Source organism: Girardinichthys multiradiatus, chromosome 21, assembly GCF_021462225.1.
Source record: "Girardinichthys multiradiatus isolate DD_20200921_A chromosome 21, DD_fGirMul_XY1, whole genome shotgun sequence".
Lineage (NCBI taxonomy): Eukaryota > Metazoa > Chordata > Actinopteri > Cyprinodontiformes > Goodeidae > Girardinichthys > Girardinichthys multiradiatus.
This window is the reverse complement of record NC_061813.1, coordinates 17,792,861-17,815,407: the sequence shown is the minus strand read 5'-3', so window position 1 is coordinate 17,815,407 and position 22,547 is coordinate 17,792,861. Positions and strand designations below refer to the sequence as shown.

Below are 22,547 nucleotides of genomic sequence, written 5' to 3'. Positions count from 1 at the left end.
TTTTGTATTAAAAACACTTTTCTTTTATTGGTCGGATGAAATATGCTAATTTTGTGAGATAGGAATTTTGGGTTTTCATGAGCTGTATGCCAAAATCATCCGTATTAAGACAATAAAAGACCTGAAATATTTCAGTTAGTGTGCAATGAATCTAAAATATATGAATGTTAAATTTTCATCATGACATTATGGAAAATAATGAACTTCATCACAATATGCTAATATTTTGAGAAGGACCTGTATATTCAGTCAACATGAACAAATTGTTCTTGACTGATCTTAAATATTCAGGTGTTACTTGTCAAAGTGTTAGTTTAGGGTGAAAACATATTTAGAATAAAGTCATTTAGAAGGTTATTACATGGTAAATAAAAATAAAAACACTCAATGAAAACAATATAAGTGTAACTGTTTAAACAACTGAAGGAAGTACTTTACCAGTGCTGTTACGGTAAGGGCCTGTGTCTGGTCCCTGACTCTGACTAAGGCTCCTCATAGGGCCCTTGTTGTGATAGACACGTTCCTCATAGATAGGGTCTATGTGGTGCTCGGGGGACCCTAAGGGCCGAAGAGTTTCTTGACTGTGTTGACTACTGTAGGAGCCACGAGAGCCTGTATAAAAGAAGGGTAAAAGTTTTGTAACTCACATTGATAGAATGAAAGGGATAAAACTAAATATAATAAAATAGATGTAAGCATTGTTGAAGGAGGCGATTTAGAGGCAATTGAGTTAGTACATTGCAATGTGAGATGGAGACAGAACAAGGAAGAAAAAAGGATAGTGAAGTCATAGATGATGCAAAGAGGCAAGCAAGACAGACTGGATTTCAAGAGAAAAATGAAGATTATTCACAAATGACTGTAGCAACAGATGGATAGAGGAGATAAGAGAAGAAGGTAAACAGGAAACAAATAAAAAGAACATGGCCTCCACAACAAAAAACTTCTAAAGTTAACCTGTCTGTCTGACCTGTACATTTGTAAACTGCACTTTTATTTTGCTGATGGGAAAAGCTAAGCATTAGATGATGTGTGTTTGTGTGTGAGCATGACTGTCAGTAGGTAAGCTTTTGTGATTTACAGGAAAACAAGTGGGTTAGAACTGCATTAAATCATAAACACACACACAAATGGAAACACGCATCACAACTAAAAGGATAGGAGAAGACAGAGAGATTGAGAGAGACAGAAAGCGAGAGAATGATGTGTCTGTTTTTCCTTTTTTTTAATCTGCATAGAACACATTGCTTTTTGTCAGCTGGAAAATAATGAGATGCAATGTCCCCTCGCTGTGTTTGGCAGGAATCCCACAGACACAGGGCAAGGAAAAAAATTGACGACAAGCATTTGTTCACCACACAGCAGAACAAATGTAAGACCATGCCCCTGCTCTGAAAACAAAAAAGATAAATAAAATTAGAAAAATGGCTGAAAAGGGGCACACTCAGGGAATACAAAGACAAGTCATGAGGGCTGAGCTGACATGGCAGGAGATAAAATGAGATCACACAAACAGACACGTACAATAGCTCTGAGTGACAGAGAAAGAAACAGTCCAGTGGAACTAATGTCTTATCATATCATATTAGTCCTCTGAGGACTGCAAATTGTGTGACAAGGATTTTCCACAGGAGGAAGGGGCAATGCTTCAAGATTCAGGCCTCTATGTAAAGAAACCCACTGAAGCTGACAAATCTTATCAGAAACCAAAGCACGTGAGGCATTTTGTCATCCCAGAAGACTCAAACAGATACAGTAGCTTGTTGGGTAATTACTGTTGCAGCTTAGTTCCACAGCAGAGGTTAGGATCAGAAAGTAGCGTTTACCCTAAATATCCCGTTTTGAACAGTATTTTTAATCATGTGAAACAAGCAACCTAGAATATATACAACCGCAAGTACTGCATAACTTTACTGGCCATGGTTACAAAGAACTAAAAAGCATAGTTAAAGAATAAAACAAGCATTAAAGTGATACTCTAACTTTGGACTTTAAAAAAATAATAGATTTTAAAGAATAAGAAAAAAGAAGCCAGAATAAAGAGGAATAATGAGACTATTTGTGAAGGAGCAGGAATTAGATTCATAGACACACCCATTAATACCATGACTCATCCCAGCTGTCTTCCCTCTACACATGCCTTTTATCTTGGAGTTAGTTTTATTTCACTATTCATTTATTTTGTGTTTCACAAGGGCCCACTTGTCTAAGTACAGACCTCTTTGTTTCAAAGGAAAGAGAATTTCAGATGAAAAGAAATATTCCCCTCCAAAATATTTCACTTGGTGAAATATTAGGAAAGGAGAATGTGTAAAAACCAAATGTTGTCCTTTGACACCTCACAATTGTGTGTTTACAGCTAAACCTAACAATGTATCGTTAACAACAATAATAGATGTTGGGAAAATATTGTCAGTTTTTTTAATAAATACAATTTATTTTTATTCGTGTTTTTAGTTCTGCTTATTTATTTATATGCCAATTATTTTATTTTGCATAGATTTCACCAAAAACACCCAGAGAAGGGCTGCTGTGTATGCTGACCAGCTGTGTGTGCTGACCAGCACTAAACGTAATGCCATTTTTTAGTGACTGCTAGAAAAGCTGTAACCCTGTTGACATTCTACACATAGCCAGTGCAATTGGTACTTATGTGGCAGTTTGTTGTGTTAATACCAGTATAAATTTTTACATGATAAAAAAAAAAATAATAATAATAATTTTGTCAAGAGCACATCCTAGCAACACTTCACTCCTCTTGCTGGCAGTAATGAATTTACAGGTCCTTCTCAAAATATTAGCATATTGTGATAAAGTTCATTATTTTCCATAATGTAATGATGAAAATTTAACATTCATATATTTTAGATTCATTGCACACTAACTAAAATATTTCAGGTCTTTTATTGTCTTAATACAGATGATTTTGGCATACAGCTCATGAAAACCCAAAATTCCTATCTCACAAAATTAGCATATCATTAAAAGGGTCTCTAAACAAGCTATGAACCTAATCATCTGAATCAACGAGTTAACTCTAAACACCTGCAAAAGATTCCTGAGGCCTTTAAAACTCCCAGCCTGGTTCATCACTCAAAACCCCAATCATGGGTAAGACTGCCGACCTGACTGCTGTCCAGAAGGCCACTATTGACACCCTCAAGCAAGAGGGTAAGACACAGAAAGAAATTTCTGAACGAATAGGCTGTTCCCAGAGTGCTGTATCAAGGCACCTCAGTGGGAAGTCTGTGGGAAGGAAAAAGTGTGGCAGAAAACGCTGCAGAGGTGACCGGACCCTGAGGAAGAAGGGCCGATTCCAGACCTTGGGGGACCTGCGGAAGCAGTGGACTGAGTCTGGAGTAGAAACATCCAGAGCCACCGTGCACAGGCGTGTGCAGGAAATGGGCTACAAGTGCCGCATTCCCCAGGTCAAGCCACTTTTGAACAAGAAACAGCGGCAGAAGCGCCTGACCTGGGCTACAGAGAAGCAGCACTGGACTGTTGCTCAGTGGTCCAAAGTACTTTTTTCGGATGAAAGCAAATTCTGCATGTCATTCGGAAATCAAGGTGCCAGAGTCTGGAGGAAGACTGGGGAGAAGGAAATGCCAAAATGCCAGAAGTCCAGTGTCAAGTACCCACAGTCAGTGATGATCTGGGATGCCGTGTCAGCTGCTGGTGTTGGTCCACTGTGTTTTATCAAGGGCAGGGTCAATGCAGCTAGCTATCAGGAGATTTTGGAGCACTTCATGCTTCCATCTGCTGAAAAGCTTTACGGAGATGAAGATTTCATTTTTCAGCACGACCTGGCACCTGCTCACAGTGCCAAAACCACTGGTAAATGGTTTACTGACCATGGTATCACTGTGCTCAATTGGCCTGCCAACTCTCCTGACCTGAACCCCATAGAGAATCTGTGGGATATTGTGAAGAGAACGTTGAGAGACTCAAGACCCAACACTCTGGATGAGCTAAAGGCCGCTATTGAAGCATCCTGGGCCTCCATAAGACCTCAGCAGTGCCACAGGCTGATTGCCTCCATGCCACGCCGCATTGAAGCAGTCATTTCTGCAAAAGGATTCCAGACCAAGTATTGATTGCATAACTGTACATGATTATTTGAAGGTTGACGTTTTTTGTATTAAAAACACTTTTCTTTTATTGGTCGGATTAAATATGCTAATTTTGTGAGATAGGAATTTTGGGTTTTCATGAGCTGTATGCCACAATCATCCGTATTAAGACAATAAAAGACCTGAAATATTTCAGTTAGTGTGCAATGAATCTAAAATATATGAATGTTAAATTTTCATCATGACATTATGGAAAATAATGAACTTTATCACAATATGCTAATATTTTGAGAAGGACCTGTATGTTTGCCAGCTGTGTACCGAGTGTAAGAAGAACAAAAAAAAAAACAAAAACAAAAAACAGTAACATATCTAACCATTCGCACATTAACCTATGAAGCAGTGAAAAGCATAGTTTTCTCTTCATTTTGTGTGGCATATCCGACACCATATTTACACTGGATTCCCTGCTGGATTCTCGCAGACATGTCCAGATCTAGGATTGCGAACAAAGCAAATCACAAAATGGGCAAGAAAACAGTTTTCTACCCTCACCTATGGCCGTGAACTTTGGGTCATGCCCGAAAGAACGAGATCCCGGATACAAGCGGCTGAAATGAGCTTCCTCCGTAGGGTGGCCGGGCACTCCCTTAGAGATAGGGTGAGGAGCTCGGCCATCCGGGAGGGGCTCGGAGTAGAGCCGCTGCTCCTCCACATCGAGAGGAGCCAGTTGAGGTGACTCGGGCATCTATACCGGATGCCTCCTGGACACCTTCCTCGGGAGGTGTTTCAGGCACGTCCCACCGGAAGGAGGCCCAGGGAACGGCCCAGGACACGCTGGAGGGACTATGTCTCTCGGCTGGCCTGGGAACGCCTTGGGCTCCCCCCGGAGGAGCTGGAGGAGGTGTCTGGGGAGAGGGACGTCTGGGCATATCTGCTGAGTCTGCTGCTTCCGCGACCCAGTCCCGGGTAAAGCGGAAGACGACGAGTACGAGAACAGTTTTCTCTAAATGCAGAAGCTAAACAAACTTGCAACACAGTTTGAAGGAAAAAAAAAAAGTACAACAAAGCGATGAAAGGGCACAAAGACAAGATACAAGGAGCTGGGTCTAAAAAGAAACATAACCGCAGTGATCACTATGAGCACTCTAAATGACAGAAAAATTATGGCAATTACTAATGCCTTTTCATATTACTTGGCCAGGATTTTGACACCTATTCAGAGAGTGTTTGTATTTTTATGGATTGGGTTGTCTTGTTGTCTATTGTGATTATTAGTTCTTTTAATGCGTGGCTCAGTTTTACAAGGAGACAGTTACAGTGTGTTTTGCTGACTCCTTTGAAGTTCAAAGGTAAAATTACTTCAGTGATATTTAAATAGATTTTTTTGGCAGGAACAGATCTGGTGATTACAAGGCTCTAAAATTATTTAACTTTAACATCAAGTGGATAAAGTTAAAGATCAATAATACTTAGATGAATTAAAAATGTTGATGTGTGAAATGCAGCACTTATTCACTTTTCAAATTTTCCTGATAATTCATTAAAATTGGGGGGGGGGGGGGGGGGGGGTCGACTTCATTCAGGGTCTTAAATCTACACAAAATTTGTTATGTTCTACCAATAACTTAACAATGCAATTCAAAAGGTAGGAACAAAATAAAGTAAATAAAGCAATGAAAACCCTCTTTTTCACTAAGATCACTCATGCCAAGAGATGAAGATTTTTACCAAACTATCTGAATACTTTCAAACAACTTATCAGGGTTCATGTAGAAGTGTGGTTTATAGATGAAACGGAAGGAAATACCAATAAGGTGAACCATTTTTGTCAACATGAGCTACTCAGAGCACATTTTTTAGGTGCAATCTGTTACATTTACTTCATTTTAATAAGTGAACTCTCACCTGCCAGACTGCCAGGCCTCTGTAGTGTTGCAGTAGCGTAGAGATCGTGTGAGATCTTGTATTGGTCAGAAGCGTGGTGAGCTGCCAGCCGCTTAGGAGACAGAGTGGCATAGCTCCCTATGCCAGAACTCATCTGCAAAGACAATACATTTTTACTGGCTATGTTTAGTTTTTTGTTACGATCAAGGCAGAACAGCATGACGTGTATGCCTAGATTGTGCTTGACCGATTGCTTTGATAGCTGCCAAATTTGTAAAAGCTATGTGTTATAAATAAGTTTTATCTCCTTTTATTTTTTTCAGTAAAGTTTTCTTAAGGTTGGTGTCAGTATCTAATGAAAAGTCTTTTCAGAATGGAATGAACACAACCAATGTTCAAAACATGCAAATAATGTTGCAACACCCTCCTATATATATAAAAAAGGAACAAATACAACACACTGAATAAATGTGTAATGAATTCACTTCAGAAACTTGGTTGACCCAAAAAACATGGTTTGAATAAAATACAGAACTCCCTATTGTCTTGTATGAAAACAATTCACAAGGGCAGGATTGTACTTTGGTTTAAAAAAGTAAAATCTGTATTTGGTGCTGCACAAGATCATGCCATGTTTGTTATGAAGGCACCTAATGTATTAAACAAAACAGGTATGACAACCACCTTCTGTCAATCTTGATGGGACTGATAAAGATTTCATTCAAAATAAAATGCACTGATTGGGGATAATATTATGACCACTGAAAGGTGAAGTGAACAATTCTAATTATCTCTTTATCACTATACTTGTTAGTGGATGGAATATAGGCACCAAGTGAACCTTTTCAAGCAGGGAAATTGGCATGCGTAAAATTGAAGCGCCTCTCCCAAATAACAATTTATGATAGCTGGATAATTCTGTCTGAACTTCTCCAAAACCGCACCTGTTGTGGTTTGTTCCCACTCTTCAGTGGTCTGTGTGTGACAAAACTGGTCCTAGGGAGGAAAGGAATGACCCTATGATAGTATCCTGGGTGGCTAAGGTTCATTGACGCTTGTTGGGAGCAAAGGCTGACCTGTTTGGTATGATCCAATAGACAAGCTACTGTAGCTCAAATTGCTGAAGACGGTAATGCTTGTTCTTGTAAAAAGGTGACAGATTACTCAGTTCTACATATTTTGTTGTGATTAGACCTTCTTGACCAGTCAAGGTGCACATGCTTGTCAAAACCACGTGTCTGATCGGTGTATCTCCACAGAATATTACCAAAAACATAAAGAATTTTGTTTAGGTAACCTATATGAGTCAGACTCAAGGAAGTACATAAAACATCTAATCAATGTCATATGTTTCTGTGACAGACTCTCAAACTACTACATTACAGTCAAACACATTTGCAACAAGACATTTATCATACCACTCAGAACAAATGCTCTTTTTCCATTGGCTCTTTGTAGGCATCGCGGCTCCACTCCAATGGTCTATCTCTATTCGGCACAGAACATGTTTGGTTTCTATGGACTCTGACTGCTGGAGTTATGGCTTGAAGCCCCTCTCCTGCCATTAGTGTAGTCTGCTGCACCACTATTAACATAACTGTTACATTGTCACATTAAAGTTAGGCCATGGACCTTGGCCCTTACCTTTGGCCATAAGGTCTGCGGGCCTGTAATGGCAACAATCCCCGAACTCGGTGGTGGACACTGGTATTAAGGGATGTCGTCAAGCTGAAGAAGGAGTCCCATTGGTTCTGGTTTACTTCTGGGACTCCTGAGGCAGGTGACGGGTACCGTAAGGCCAAGCGTGCCGCGGCCTGGGCAGTAGCAGAGGCAAAATCTTGGGCCTTGTAGGAGCTTGGTGAGGTCATGAAGGACTACCGGTCGGCCTCAAAGGGATTCTGGCAAACCATCCAGCGCCTCAAGAGAGGAAAGCAGTGCTTTGCCAACAAGGTTTACAGTAGGGGTGGGGAGCTGCAGACCTTGACGGGGGACATTTTTGGGCAGTGAAAGGAGTACTTTGAGGATCTTCCCAATCCTGCAGTCACACCTTCCCTGGTGGAGGGCAGAGACTGGGGACTTGGAGTTGGACTCATTCATCACACAGGCTGAAGTCATCGAGGTGGTCAAAAGGCTCTGTGGTGGCAGGGCTTCTGGGGTGCATGAGATCTGCCCCGAGTTCCTCAAGTCTCTGGATGTTGTGGGGCTGTCATGGCTGACACGCCTCTAACATTGCATGGGAGTAGGGGACAGTGCCTCTTGACTGGCAGACAGGGGCAGTGGTCCCCTTTCACATGTATTTTAATAACTTTTCCCTGCACTACCTCAGCAAAACCCTTTTCTTTTCCCCTGGACCCATTGGCCAATCAGTAAACTGCTGTCTGTTCACGTCACAAGTAGTCCCAACTCAGGCCCAGTCGCACCTGCTCAGGAGCAGGGATCAAAAAGGTAGGTACCAGAATGGAAAAAACAGCAATGGAAATGCTCTCAAAGCGGGCTGAGTGGAGTGGAGCTGGGCTAAATGGTGCCAGTGGAAAAGGAGCAAATGTTTCCCATACTGACTTTGTCTATAAATAACAACAATGCGGAAGGAAAATACCATAGTACATAAGTATTTAATCTCAGACCTTACAAACTTATCTAGACAGATTGAAGGAGCACACAGCCTGTAGTAAAACCCTCCAGTCCACCACAAACATTACTGATAGATAGAAATTCTAATATTTTTGGCCCATTTCAAAACACTCCTTCCATACAGATGCATTATAGAGTGAAACACTCCTTAAGAGGATACAATTCGGTACCTGGTGAAGAGGGGACGATGTTGAACTGTTCCCTCCTCCAGTTGCTGTAGAGTTTGATGGAGATGCCACCCTCAGTGGGGACCCACCTCCTGATGTTGTCACGGAAACTGTAGTACTATAGTGACATACAAAGTAACACAAAGACGGAATCTAGGTGGACAAATTTGCGCGCGTACATGAACACACACAGACTCTTGTCTTACTATATGATATGAGGACCTTGCATTGACTCTCATTGACTTCCATTCATTTTCAATCCTTTCTATGGTCTAACCCTGACCCTAGCCCTATACCTAACCATTACATACCTAACCCTAACTTTAACTCAATTCAAACCTTAGTCCTAAACCTAACCCTTAGCAAAACAGTAAGTGAGCACCATGAAAATGACCTCACTTTACAACAAACAGTCCTCACTTTGATAGTGAAATAAGAAAAAAATGGTCCTCTCAGCTATAAAAACAGGAGCACACACACATTTCTCAAATCTTAAGTTTACATTCTCCAGTATCAATACAAACACGTGAAATCTAAAGTTAGAGATCCAGTGAATGTGGTGGCCTACCTGTATGACTTGGCCAGTCGATTAGCAGGAGACTGTTTACTGGGAGAGGAGGAGGGGGAAGAGGAAGACTGGCGCTGGGTGGTGGAGTAGCCTGATGTATCAGAGGCTGATCCCAAACGTTGGTGTTTCCCAGGAGAAACTGAGCCTCCTCCCCCAGACAGGGGGGAACTGACACGCTGGGCAGGTAAGGTAGAGCTGGAATAGTAAATTCCTAAAAACAAAAAAGGGGAGTTTTTTTTAATAAACAGAGGAAAAGGGTGAGATTGTGAGGAGGCTGATGCTTGAACTTTAAAGCAGAAAGCCACCAAGTACTGGCGTAAATAGCGAATAAGTCAGTAAAAAAGATCAAACACAGTTACCATACCACTTTATTTCTAAAGCACATAAAAAAAAAATAAAAAAAATTTAAAACTTAACAAGTGACCAAAGCGCTGTACAAAAAAATAAAAATTTAAAAAGATCAAAAGCACTTGACAAAACAAAAATGAATAACTCAGCTAAACCCACAAAATGGGAGAGACCGTTTTTATTTATTACTAATAAAAGAAAAAAATCTCATCTGAGTGTCAGTAGCACAAAGCTAATGAATGCCATGAATGTATCATGAGAAAAACAAATTTTAAAGAAGGAACATTAATAAGGTGAAAAGAAGAAATGAATACCTACCTGATCCTGCCCCAGTTTGTGATTGTTGCTGCTGGGCTGCACGATTAGATGTCACCTGTGGAGATAAAGGAAACACAGAGAAAGTTAGACAAGAACAGCCACAACAAGGGAAAATGAAGTGGAATAGGTGTCTGGTAAGGGAGGGAGACATTTGAAACTGAAGAAGGAACAAACAATTCAAACAGCATTTGTTTGTAGTGTGTAGTCAAACACTTTGTGTACAGTAAGATCAGTCAGTCCTCTGAGCAGTAAAAAAAAAAAATGATTCAAAAGTAGCCAATAATGACACTATTAGAGAAAACCAAAGGGCAATTTGAAAGAGACTCTTAGAAAACCTTAACATCCATCAAGCTTAGATAAAAGAAATCATTTCTCCTAAAGCTTGTTCACACCACAATGTAAAAGGAATTATACAAGTTTTTTTTTTCCATTTTTAATGTAGCCAATTGGTTTTCTATGGCAAGGTTATACATGAAAATGAGAATGTCATTAGCCTGGTTTTCATTTAAGCCCAATTTTAAAGAACTTAAAAGAGAAAAGAAATGTATATTTTGAACTTGCCCAAAGTTTTGACTCCCATGAAATGCTCACAAACATAAGCTGTATTTTCCTGTATTAGGAAGCTGTTTTAGCACAGATTAAAAGTGATCTTTCCAAATACCTTCTCACTCTATCACGACCAGAGACAGAGAACCCAAACTCAGCCAAACACAAAGAAATAAGTTAAAAGCTTTATTCAGAAACTCAGGATCAGAGAGCAGGAGAACAACAGTCAGCTTCCAGGAACCACTGAGAACAGAGAGACTAGTTAGTGGCTGAATAAGACTCAGGATATGCAAGGAGTTAGATAGAGCCACTAAACTTCTCAGTCTGGTGATGAGGCACAGAATCCAGAGGAGGAAGTGATCCAGACAGTTAATGAGGAAGCGTCCAACAGACTGAAGTCGGATTGCTGACTGATCCAAATCCTCCGAGGAATCAGCTGAAACTGTGACAGGAACACAGAGAGCTGTGATTGTCCTCTTGACGGACTAGAGAGCCAGGCAGGCTCAGGCTGAATAAACCAGTGGTTAGGCTGAGGTGTAAATCCAGGGACAGAAACTGGGTCAAATTCCAGGGCTAGAGGCGTCAGACAAGGGGCAGGCAGAGGCATAAAACAGAGTCGAAATCCAGAAATCCAATCCGTCAGACAAGGGGCAGGCAAGAAGGCAAAATCCGTGAGGCAGGGCAAGGTCAGAGAACAAGATCAGTCAGAAAGGACCGCTGGATAACTACTCACAAATGTTTTCGAAAATCTGTCACCGTCTGCCTGTCAGATGGCTGTATATAACTGCAGCTCCACAGGTGTGTGGCATGACGGTGATTGCGCAGCAGCAGACAGGTGAAGCAGATGAGTTGATTGCATGAGTGAGAGCAGAGCTGGCAGAGGGCCAGAATCATAACACACTATTCTCCAAAGGCAGTAAAACAGAACCCAAATTACCTCATCGCTGAATCTCAGAGTTTTAATTTAATTAACTAACTAACTAATTTAATTTATTTTATTTTATTTTAGCTGTGAATGCATTTTAAAATGTATCATTGCCCAGCTGCATTTGTACAAGGCTTTAATATGCAAGCACATACAGGTCACCATGGAACACTTATAACAGTGTTCAGAACAATTCAGTAAAAATATTAAAAAAACAAAAAACATACATTAAGTTGTCAAAATCATATATAAAAATATGTATTTTAGAAGACTCTGCATGAAAAGGCCTTCAGAACTGTGGAGTTATTTTCCACCACAGTACCATGCTTTTTCTTTATTTTAAAACAGATCTGGTTTTTGTTTTGTTTTTGGCTTTTTAGCATAATGTTTGTCTGAAGCTTCTTATGAACTGTGTTAGGAGCAAATATGATCTGAGGTAAATTAGGAGCTGTGAACTAATAATTTTAAATCTGATTATTGTCCAAGCAGAAATAATATATTTAGCCAATCCTTCAATCTCTGCAGAAAGTTAACACCATTGTTCAATGCAGTAGTACTCAACTTGTGGTTCCTGGACTCCTGAAGCCTGTAAGCCATAGATTTTAGGTCCATAAAATTATAATATTTAATTAAAGGTAGACCGATTACCTATTAAAATAGATCTAAGCCAATGAGGGGTTCCAGTCATTTGGTGGCTTTGAAATGCAATAATACTCAAAATGTCTACTCTGGGGAACACAGATTGGGGTTGAAGAGTTTAGTTTTGGAACCAAGGCTAGGATTCTTTATAACAGAATCAAGACAAGTAAAATCCTTTATTTTAGGAAAAGAAAAGAAATAAAGGCTCTCTTAACAGTAAGAGGATGGTTGGCTCAAACTCCAGTGTCCTTGTTTGATTTCTTAGGGTTTAAAGATTAAAAGAATACATAGGAGTACAAAGGTACACAAGGTGATTTCAGATTACTAAGAGATAAAATATTGGAACATTTATCAGCATTTGGATTGTAAAAGAGGGGTTCTAGTAATAAGTTTTCCCCAACTCTCAAAATTTAAATAGCCCAAATTAAAGAAAATGATGTTTGTTCTTTTTGAAACACTATGTGGGAAAAAGTCCAGTTTGGAGACAAGCTTCTTATCTTAATTTAATTGAATTTTTGGACTATGTGCACTCATTTTTAAAAAAGGATCCTGACGATTGTCATAACAAAATTGATCAATTATAGCAGTAAAAGATATGGTTGAGAAAACATATTCTGAAAAGAGATTGTTAAAAATTTCTTTGAATTCTTGAAGCTTCAAATTTGGCCATTTGTCTGTCTTAGATGTTCTGCCTTTGTTTTGTTGGACTGAATGTTTGATTATATGTTGCATGAAACAATAATCCATGTTTAGAATAATGTTTCTAAATCCCAGATTGATTAAACTGAGTTTTCAGGAGAGTTAAGAAGCAGCTTGTTTCTGAGGTAGGTGCATGTTAACAGCTTTGCAGTTTAAGGTTCACTAATATGGGTTGGAATGAAGAAACTGTGGGTCCCGCCCATAGGCTGCCAATCAGAGGTTAGTTCTGCCTGACTCCGCCCACCTACCAGGTTGGTTCGTGCCTTTGTTGTCATGGTGACGCTCAGCACCTCCCTTCCTGAGTTTTAACACTGTTTAAGAGACAATAGAATCAAAATGCTTGTAGTGATTGTTGTCTTAATAACATGTTTTTTTTTTGTATAATAATTAAGGATGTAGCATGACTTTTAGATTTATGTGTTTTATTATTAAAAGGTTAATGAAATAGTTTAAACTAGTTTGAAGAATTAGTTTTGCATGCAGAATCATTGGTGATTTATTAGATTGAAAGTTTCCCTGGTACCATTAAACTAGCTGACAGTTCAAGATATGCAAGAGTAAGGAATATATTTTTGATAAAGAATCAGAGTCATGACTTTATATTTGGTGGGAATTATTTATTAGATTCGAATTTGTAGGGTTTATGCATCTGAATTACATTAGATGTCCATTAATCTAATACTCATCTTTATACAAGACAAATCAGGATGATATGTGACTAATTTCTAAGTGAGACATTGATGAACTGACTAATTAAAGTTTGTGTTTTGTTGTTAATGGAACTGAATTGCAGGTAAAAACCTCTGGATTTTCTTTATGTTGCTTTCATTAAATTCATAGTGACACATAGTTATGTCAGAATTCATTTCTTTGGTTCTATGTAATGTGATCTTGGTTACTAGAACATTTTTGTACAAACTTTTTGCTGGATTGTTGCATGGGTTGGACCCTGCGCCAGAAGAGAGAAATGTCAGAATAAAGTAACATGGGGTTCCAAACGTTTTAGCACTCATGGGAAAAAGGGTAGCTCATACCTCCAGTGAGGACTTAGTGACAATGCGAGAGAGACATTGTACTTTCTTTATATAAATGGTGTATAGCTCCCTAAGACCACATTCTGAAAACCTCTCTGAAATTATGGTGTTGATTATTTTGTGAAATTTTACATCTCCACAGATTAGACCATTTTTGAAATTCTTTTTGGGTATTCTGAAACTATGAAATATTGACCTGTAATCAGGCCTTCCTCAAACATCATGTCACATTTTTGATATTCAGAATATTTAGCTGATGGTCACTGCTAGTATATCAGGTGAAGTCAGAAGATCAATTCTTTTGATTTTGTTGGATGTTTTGATGAAGTTCATGTAGTTAAGCACATAGGTTTGAGAATGGGACTTTGAATTGAAAATTAGCCAAGTGTTGTGAAGGCCCTGTTCTCACTTATATAAGATTGAGACAAAGGACATAGGCAAATCTCAGTCCTTTTGAAGTGCTGTGTGGCAGGTCTCCTAATTTGGACATGGGGATATTGCCAAGATAATTTTCTTCCACATCTTTGTGTGAAGATAGGATGTTGTTTTACTGTCAAAACCTGTCCCCTATGTTTTCTCAAGTTTCACAGATGGTGAAGGCTGCATTACCAGAAACAGCCACTTCCACCCTCCAGTCCTTTATTCCTGGCGACTGGATTCTGCTCAGAGAATTTAGGAGAAAACACAGGAAGTCCAGGGCTGGAATGGCCCATATCAGATCCAACTAGACACCCAGGAAAGCTGCAGGAAAGCTCCAGCTCCCCCAGCTTCATCTGGCTTCCAGGACAAGTCATCTTCCAACTGGATCATCCACGGCTTGAAAGATTTGAGGACAGCGGACCACCACAAGACAAAGAACTGTAAGCTGATCACTGGCGAGTGATTTAAGAGGTGATTGAAGAACACTGTTCTTACAAGGGCACAATAATCCCTTGGGCAGTGCAACGTTATTTCAGAATCTACTTAAGGCCATTGCATTGCCTGAAAGTTAGAAATCATAAGGTCATTTGCCTTACTGCACACACACCACAGTGAGAGGGAAGACCTCTACACATTGCACATAACCTTTCTCTGGATGATGGACTGGTGACGTCTGCAACAGAAAGACAGTCAAATATGCGCCATGATGCTTATTCTCCTTAATTTCTTAACATTTGGTGGCTACTAGGGGCTCCTTTGCCTGGACAGCAAGGGTCAGCCAAATTATTTTCTCCCACTTTGACAGAGAGACTGACTCTGAGGAGGATATCTCGGATGCTTTTATCTAACTTTTATGTTTATTGCTTGATATTTATCATTATGGTATTATTACAAATTTGAATGTGTTCATTTCCACCGTTGTTTAGTTGGACTATGGAAGCCTAACTTCCAGCAGGTTAGAGTTCCTGTTTCTAAATATATTTCTAGAGGAGCTTCCTACGACCGCCCACCTGTACCAGACTGGTAACAGGGCAGCTTGAAGCCACTCAGGAGAGACAGCAGGATATTTTGTTTTTTGTTTTTTAAGTTGTGTTTATAATTTGTTTTCTTTGGAAAAAACTGTTTGCTTTCAGTACCAGAAGAAAGGACATTCCACTTCAAGGTCACGATGCAGCTATATGGAAGATGGTCTGTTCTGATGCTAATGATTGGTATTGCAAGTATTTTTATAACTCTTGTGTTCATTTTGGGAAAGGTACAGCAAAGACAATGTGTGGTTAATCTGACTAATAATACTCATCAGCGGATTCGAAGAGAGATTCATCACTTTCCTGACTACTATGATCATACTGATAATGTCTGGTGGCAAATGATGCATCAAAACTGTGAGGAATTATAGTGTAAGGGAAAGCAGAAATGTTAGTAGATTTTCTAGTGAGATTAATTTAACGTGTGCATCTACAGGAACTCTTTATAGAATTCGGGGTAATAGAAATCCAATTAAAGATCCAGATATTTGTATTACACAGGAGGAAAGTACACCTTATTTCCTTGGGAAGACAGTAGGTTGCGAAGCTATTATATCTGTTTTATGTGCTTTAATCAACAGACATAAATTTGAGTCATGTCCTATCAGAACTGATCTTTCTACTATTTCAGGATCTTTGGTCCCTGATCCCTTTGTGTTAACTTTTAATCTTACTGCTTTATCTGAGGAATGTTTCACTGTTCTAACTACGGAGCAGCAGGCTATAAGAACTATGAGTTTGCAAAATAGAATGGCTTTGGATTATCTGTTAGCTGAGAGGGGTGATGGTTTTGAAGAATTTTCCTTTAGTTGTGATTATCTTGTAATCAGAAGAAGGGAGTGTGATGGAAATTATTTTATTAAGTGTTCCAAAGTGTATGACCTTTGGTTTACCTCCCTTCTGTGAACATCTGTGTTACGGAGTAAGCTGTAAAAGCCATTATCAGAAGTTTAATGGTTAAAACCCACAGTTAGGATGATGTGTTGGGAAGGACTGATGGGTTCCCAGATAACTTTGTCACCTCTGAACTCGAGAAGGGTCTGGGGTTGTAAAACACAGACTCTTTGAAGTTGAGATAACACTGTCATGTTCTGGTATAAATACTGTGTGTAAATGTTCATCGGGGCTCTGTTTCACTGACTAACCTCAGTGTCCGGGTCTTCAAATGCTGAATGCCTTTAAATAAAACTTATAAAGACAAAGTCCGGATTTTCTCTTGTTATGAGTCAACTTCTACCCACATTGATAAGAAAATTCCACAACACGTCCCTCTCTCCAGACACTTCCTCCAGTTCCTCCAGGGGGAGCCCAAGGCGTTCCCAGGCCAGCCGAGAGACATAGTCCCTCCAGCGTGTCCTGGGCCGTCCCCTGGGCCTCCTTCCGGTGGGACGTGCCTGGAACACCTCCCGAGGAAGGCGTCCAGGAGGAATCCTATATAGATGCCCGAGCCACCTCAACTGGCTCCTCTCGATGTGGAGGAGCAGCGGCTCTACTCCGAGCCCCTCCCGGATGGCCGAGCTCCTCACCCTATCTCTAAGGGAGTGCCCGGCCACCCTACGGAGGAAGCTCATTTCAGCCGCTTGTATCCGGGATCTCGTTCTTTCGGGCATGACCCAAAGTTCATGGCCATAGGTGAGGGTAGGAACGTAGACCGCCCGGTAAATTGAGAGCTTTGCTTTTCGGCTCAGCTCTCTCTTCACCACAACGGACCGGCACAGCGCCCCCATTACTGTGGCAGCCGCACCGATCCGTCTGTTGATCTCCCGCTCCATTCTTCCCTCACTCGTGAACAAGACCCCGAGATACTTAAACTCCTCCACTTGAGGCAGGAACTCCCCTCCAACCTGAAGAGGACAAGCCACCCTTTTCCGGTTGAGTACCATGGCCTCGGACTTGGAGGAGCTGATCCTCATCCCAGCCGCTTCCCACTCGGCTGGGAACCGCCACAGCGCATGCTGTAGGTTTTGGCTAGAGGGGGCCAGCAGGACCACGTCATCCGCAAAAAGAAGAGATGAAATCCACTGGTCTCCAAACCAGACCCCCTCCGGCCCTTGGCTGCATCTAGAAATCCTGTCCATAAAAGTTATGAACAGGACCGGTGACAAAGGGCAGCCCTGCCGGAGTCCAACATGCACTGGGAACAGGTCCGACTTAGTGCCAGCAATGCGGACCAAACTCCTGCTCCGCTCGTACAGGGACCGGATGGCCCCTAATAAAGGGCCCCCCCAATTCCATACTCCCGGAGCACCCCCACAGGGCATCACGAGGGACACAGTCGAATGCCTTCTCCAGGTCCACAAAACACATGTGAACCGGTTGGGCAAACTCCCATGAACCCTCGAGCACCCTGTAGAGGGTATAGAGCTGGTCCAGTGTTCCACTGCCGGGACGAAAACCACACTGCTCCTCCTGAAGCCGAGGTTCGACTATCGGTCGGACTCTCCACTCCAATACCCTGGCGTAGGCCTTACCAGGGAGGCTGAGGAGTGTGATCCCCCTGTAGTTGGAACACACCCTCCGGACCGGAGCTTTTTAACCACCTTGGTAACTTCAGCCTGGGTGATGAAAGAGTCCAACCCTGAGTCCCCAGCCTCTGTTTCCACCACGGAATGCGTGATGGCAGGATTGAGGAGATCCTCGAAGTACTCCTTCCACCGCCCGATAATGTCCTCAGTCGAGGTCAGCAGTCTCCCGCCCCCACTATAAACAGTGTTGGCGAAGCACTGCTTCCCCCTCCTGAGGCGCCGGACGGTTTGCCAGAATCGCTTCGAGGACAACCGGTAGTCCTTCTCCATGGCCTCACCGAACTCCTCCCAGGCCCGGGTTTTTGCCTCTGCCACAGCCCGGGCCGCAGCACGCTTGGCCTGACAGTACCCGTCAGCCGCCTCAGGAGTCCCACAAGCCAACCACAGCCGATAGGACTTCTTCTTCAGCTTAACAGCATCCCTTACTGCCGGTGTCCACCACCGGGTTCTGGGATTGCCGCTGCGACAGGCACCGCAGACCTTACGGCCGCAGCTACGGGCAGCAGCATCGACAATAGATGCGGAGAACATGGTCCACTCGGACTCTATGTCTCCAACATCCCCCGGGATCTGGTCGAAGCTCTCCCGGAGGTGGGAGTTGAATACATCCCTGGACGAGGGCTCCGCCAGGCGTCCCCAGCAGACCCTCACTATGCGCTTGGGCGTGCCAAGTCTGTCCGGCTTTCTCCTCCTCCAGCGGATCCAACTCACCACCAGGTGATAATCAGTGGACAGCTCAGCCCCTCTCTTCACCCGAGTGTCCAAAACATGCGGCCGAAGGTCTGATGATACGACAACAAAGTCGATCATTGACCTTCTGCCTAGGGTGTCCTGGTGCCAAGTGCACTGATGGACACCCTTATGTTTGAACATGGTGTTCAAATCCGTTGAATCCGTGACTAGCACAGAAGTCCAATAACAAAACACCACTCGGATTCAGATCGGGGAGGCCATTCCTCCCGATCACGCCTCTCCAGGTGTCACTGTCGTTCCCCACGTGGGCGTTGAAGTCCCCCAGCAGAATAATGGAGTCCCCGGGAGGGGCACTATCCAGCACCCCCGACAGGGACGCCAAGAAGGTCGGGTACTCTGCACTACCACTCGGCCCGTAGGCTGAAATGATAGTCAGAGACCTCTCCCCAACCCGAAGGCGCAGAGATACGACCCTCTCATCCACTGGGGTAAACCCCAACACGAGACAGCTGAGCTGGGGGGCAACAAGCAAACCTACCCCAGCCCGCCGCCTCTCCCCGTGGGCCACTCCAGAGTAGAAGAGAGTTCAACCCCTCTCAAGGAGATGGGTTCCAGAGCCCACGCTGTGCGAGGAGGCGAGCCCGACTATTTCTAGTCGATATCTCTCGACCTCCCGCACAAGCTCAGGCTCCTTCCCCCCCCAGCGAGGTGACATTCCACGTCCCTAGAGCCAGCCTAAGCATCCAGGATCGGGCCGCTGAGGTCTCCACCTTCGTCCGCCACCCAATCCTCTTTGCACCGGTCCCTCACGGTTCCCCCTGCAGGTGGTGAGCCCACTGTGTTTGAAGGTTATGTTTGTAAATGTTTCCAGGTGTTAATATCTGCAGCTACCTTGTTTTGTATCCACACCTTAGAAAAAAATAAAAAACCCTGCCTGCTCAGCAAATCTTACTGAGATAAATACACCAGCATTGCATAATTATAGAGTCCCCATTATTTCTCCAATGGCTGTTCCTGGTTTTATTTTCTTCTTCACAATATGCTGTAATGTATCTCTCGTACAAAGCAAACCTGTAGTTCCAGGACTGTTTTTTTAAGAATAATCATGGGAACTGATTTATCTCAAGCTGAGGGGAACAATTATCTCAACGTGGAAAATCTGACATGCAACTCACAAAAGCAAACAGTCAGAGAGGCATGAGAGCATATAGTGAAACAAAAAAGGGAAATTTGCTAAAAAAAAAAGTTATGTCTATGCTCATTTACTTGATCCTTTTTATACATCCACATATATATATATACATATATATATCCACATATATATATATATATATATATATATATGTGGATAGTCATTTTCTACCGCTTATTCCATAGTGGGTCGCGGGGGAGCTGGTGCCTATCTCCAGCAGTCTACGGGCGAGAGGCGGGGTACAGGTCACCAGTCCATCTGTTTACAATAAAACGTGTATAAAATGAAATTACTTGAGATCTGAAACAATTGCCATTTTTTACAACTACAATCAACTAATTTGTGTTTACCTGTCTTACAAATTAAATTATTATTGTATTATTGTAAAAATGGCCATTACCATCATTCTGCTCAAAGATATCCCACATCAGTACATAAAAAACAAACATTCTGCTCTTTATAGAGTCTTAAGATTAAGTAAGTAAAATACTTGAATGTATGACATAATTAAAGCAGGTTAATATTTATTATAGGAAACACCAGAAGTCCCAGTGTCAACATGTAGTAACCTATATGACTCAAGTAGTAGTTATTTTCTGTTTAGTCACATACATTGATGTAGGGGGTATTATTTTACACTATTGTCAAAGAGAATCTTATAAATTCCTATGAAAACATTGTAATCGGGTTGAAGGTTGAACTTTGACTCTGTCTTTTAACATGTTTAGCCTCCTTTTAAGGTAGAAATCGCATCTATTCCTGAGATCTTGATCTTGTTGCATGATGAAGAATAATCATATTCAGTGAGCATCCTTCAGAGTTGCTATTATCGCACATCTTTTATAACACATCTCAATACTTTAGATCAGTGAAGTGCCAAACTTTAGCCTTTTCTCTTTTATTAATGTGCTCACACTAAAGCTCCCTTCACAATACTATCTTAAGAATGTGGTCTCCATGACATCCACAACCATGGTTGAGCAACTATCGTGTTCTTAATAAACTACTCTCTAAATAGTTTTTTTCTCTCCCTGGTTTTGTGCTGGAAATCTTGCCACAACAGTACTGTATTACATCTGAACTAGGATGTTTCCATACAAGCCCCTTTCAGTTTTTTCATTCTTTCAATGATCTACATATGCTATCTTTCTAAAGTTTTAGATACACTTTCTCACTTAATGGGTCTCTTTATTTTCATGACTATTTACATTGTAGATTTTCAACAAATGTAACAAAACTGTGAATAAACACACATAGAAATATATAGCAAACAACAAGTGAAATAACTCTAAACGTTTTTGTATTTTAGATTTTTACAAAATAGCCACCCTTCGCTCTGAGTACTGCTTTGCTCTATTGGCATTCTCTCCATGAGCTTCATGAGGTGGTCACCTGAAATGGTTTTCCAAAGAGTTTTGAAAGAACTTCCCAGAGGTTGAAAAATGGCCAAAGGTTAATATTTCAGTCATCGCAGCAAAGAGCAGCTACGTTAAGGAATCTAAGATTTAAAACAAATGTAAAGTTCTTTTACGTCTTCCTTTTGATTGCTATATAATCCCATATGTATTAATTCCCAGGTTTGATGCCTTCAGTGAGAATCTACGTACAATATAAATAGTCATAAACATAAAGAAACTTAAATAAATAAGTGTGTCTAAAACTTTTGCACGGTAGTGCATGTTCTTTACAAGTATGCTGTGGTGTTTTGCGTATATATATATGAACTGATCACGTCTAGGTTCTGAAGACCAAGCTTGTTGGTAAAAGCTTATTTCTATTGCTTGTGTTTTTTTCTGCTCCTACCCTTCTTCTCCATAAGTGTATACCATGCCGGGGCCCCTCTTTAACTGTGTGTCAAATACACATTTGAACAGCAATCATATCAACCCAACATTGGAGTAGATGATGCCCTCCACTACATGCTGCATAGGATATATGGTGACTTGGATTACACTGATGCAACTGTTAGGATTATGTTTTTTGACTTCTGAAGTGCCTTTAACATCATTCAGCCACAGCTGCTCTGTGAGAAGATGATGTTAATGCAGGTGGTGCCATCTCGGATTAACTGGAAAATGGATTACTTAACCTACAGCCCACAGTACGTGGGCAATCTTGAACAATACTGGCGCTCCTCAGGGGAATGTTGTGTCCCCCTTCCTCTTCACAATCTATATGTCAGACTGCCAGTACAACACAGACTCCTGCTTACTATAGAAATTTTCTGATGAATCAGCAGCTTTAGGTTATATATGGGGAGGACCCGAGGAGGAATACAGGGCATGATAGTTTACTTTGTCGACTGGAGCATCCTCAACCACCTTCAGCTGGACATCGGTAAACAAAGGAGATGATCAATTGTGATCAATTTCAAGGAAGAAATGGTATGCACAGTTTCCAGTTACCATTAAAGGCATGGAGGTGGAGGTTGCATCCAGCTACAAATCCCTGGGTGTGCAGCTGGATGACAAGTTGGATTGATCACACACAGAGACAATGTACAGAAAGGGTCTGAGCAGGTTGTATTTTTTGAGAAGGTTAAAATCCTTCAACATCATTCCTGTGGTGGTCAGTGCTCTGTTCTTGTGCAATTATTGTAAAATGTTATTATTGTTTTTACCATATGTAAAATGAATTCTGTGTAGATTGTTCTGGGCATAAACGAAGGTTCACAATGAGCAGCATGCAGTGCCTGTCTGGGAACAAATTACATTAGGGAAAAGTTCTTGGCATGAGGAATGACTAATGGCCTTGTTATTGTAGAAGTGAACTCGCAGGCTGGATGGAAAACAATTCAGCCGGGAAATCTCATGATACCTTGAATCTTCCCAGGTCACTTTGACATTGGGTCAGCAGT

General features: G+C 41.5%; 1 protein-coding gene across 7 annotated transcripts in view; it reads right to left on the bottom strand.

The window, feature by feature from the left end:
- Positions 1–22,547, bottom strand: part of ctnnd2a (catenin (cadherin-associated protein), delta 2a) — a 363,719-nt gene that overhangs the window by 152,244 nt on the left and 188,928 nt on the right. For all 7 annotated transcript variants that reach the window (XM_047350531.1, XM_047350532.1, XM_047350528.1 and 4 more), the window contains 5 exons: positions 9,990–10,044; positions 9,324–9,534; positions 8,759–8,873; positions 5,979–6,111; positions 439–612 (listed from right to left, as the gene is read on the bottom strand). In XM_047350531.1, coding sequence (XP_047206487.1) covers positions 439–612; positions 5,979–6,111; positions 8,759–8,873; positions 9,324–9,534; positions 9,990–10,044 — 688 coding nt within the window. The remainder of the gene's footprint in view (positions 1–438; positions 613–5,978; positions 6,112–8,758; positions 8,874–9,323; positions 9,535–9,989; positions 10,045–22,547) is intronic.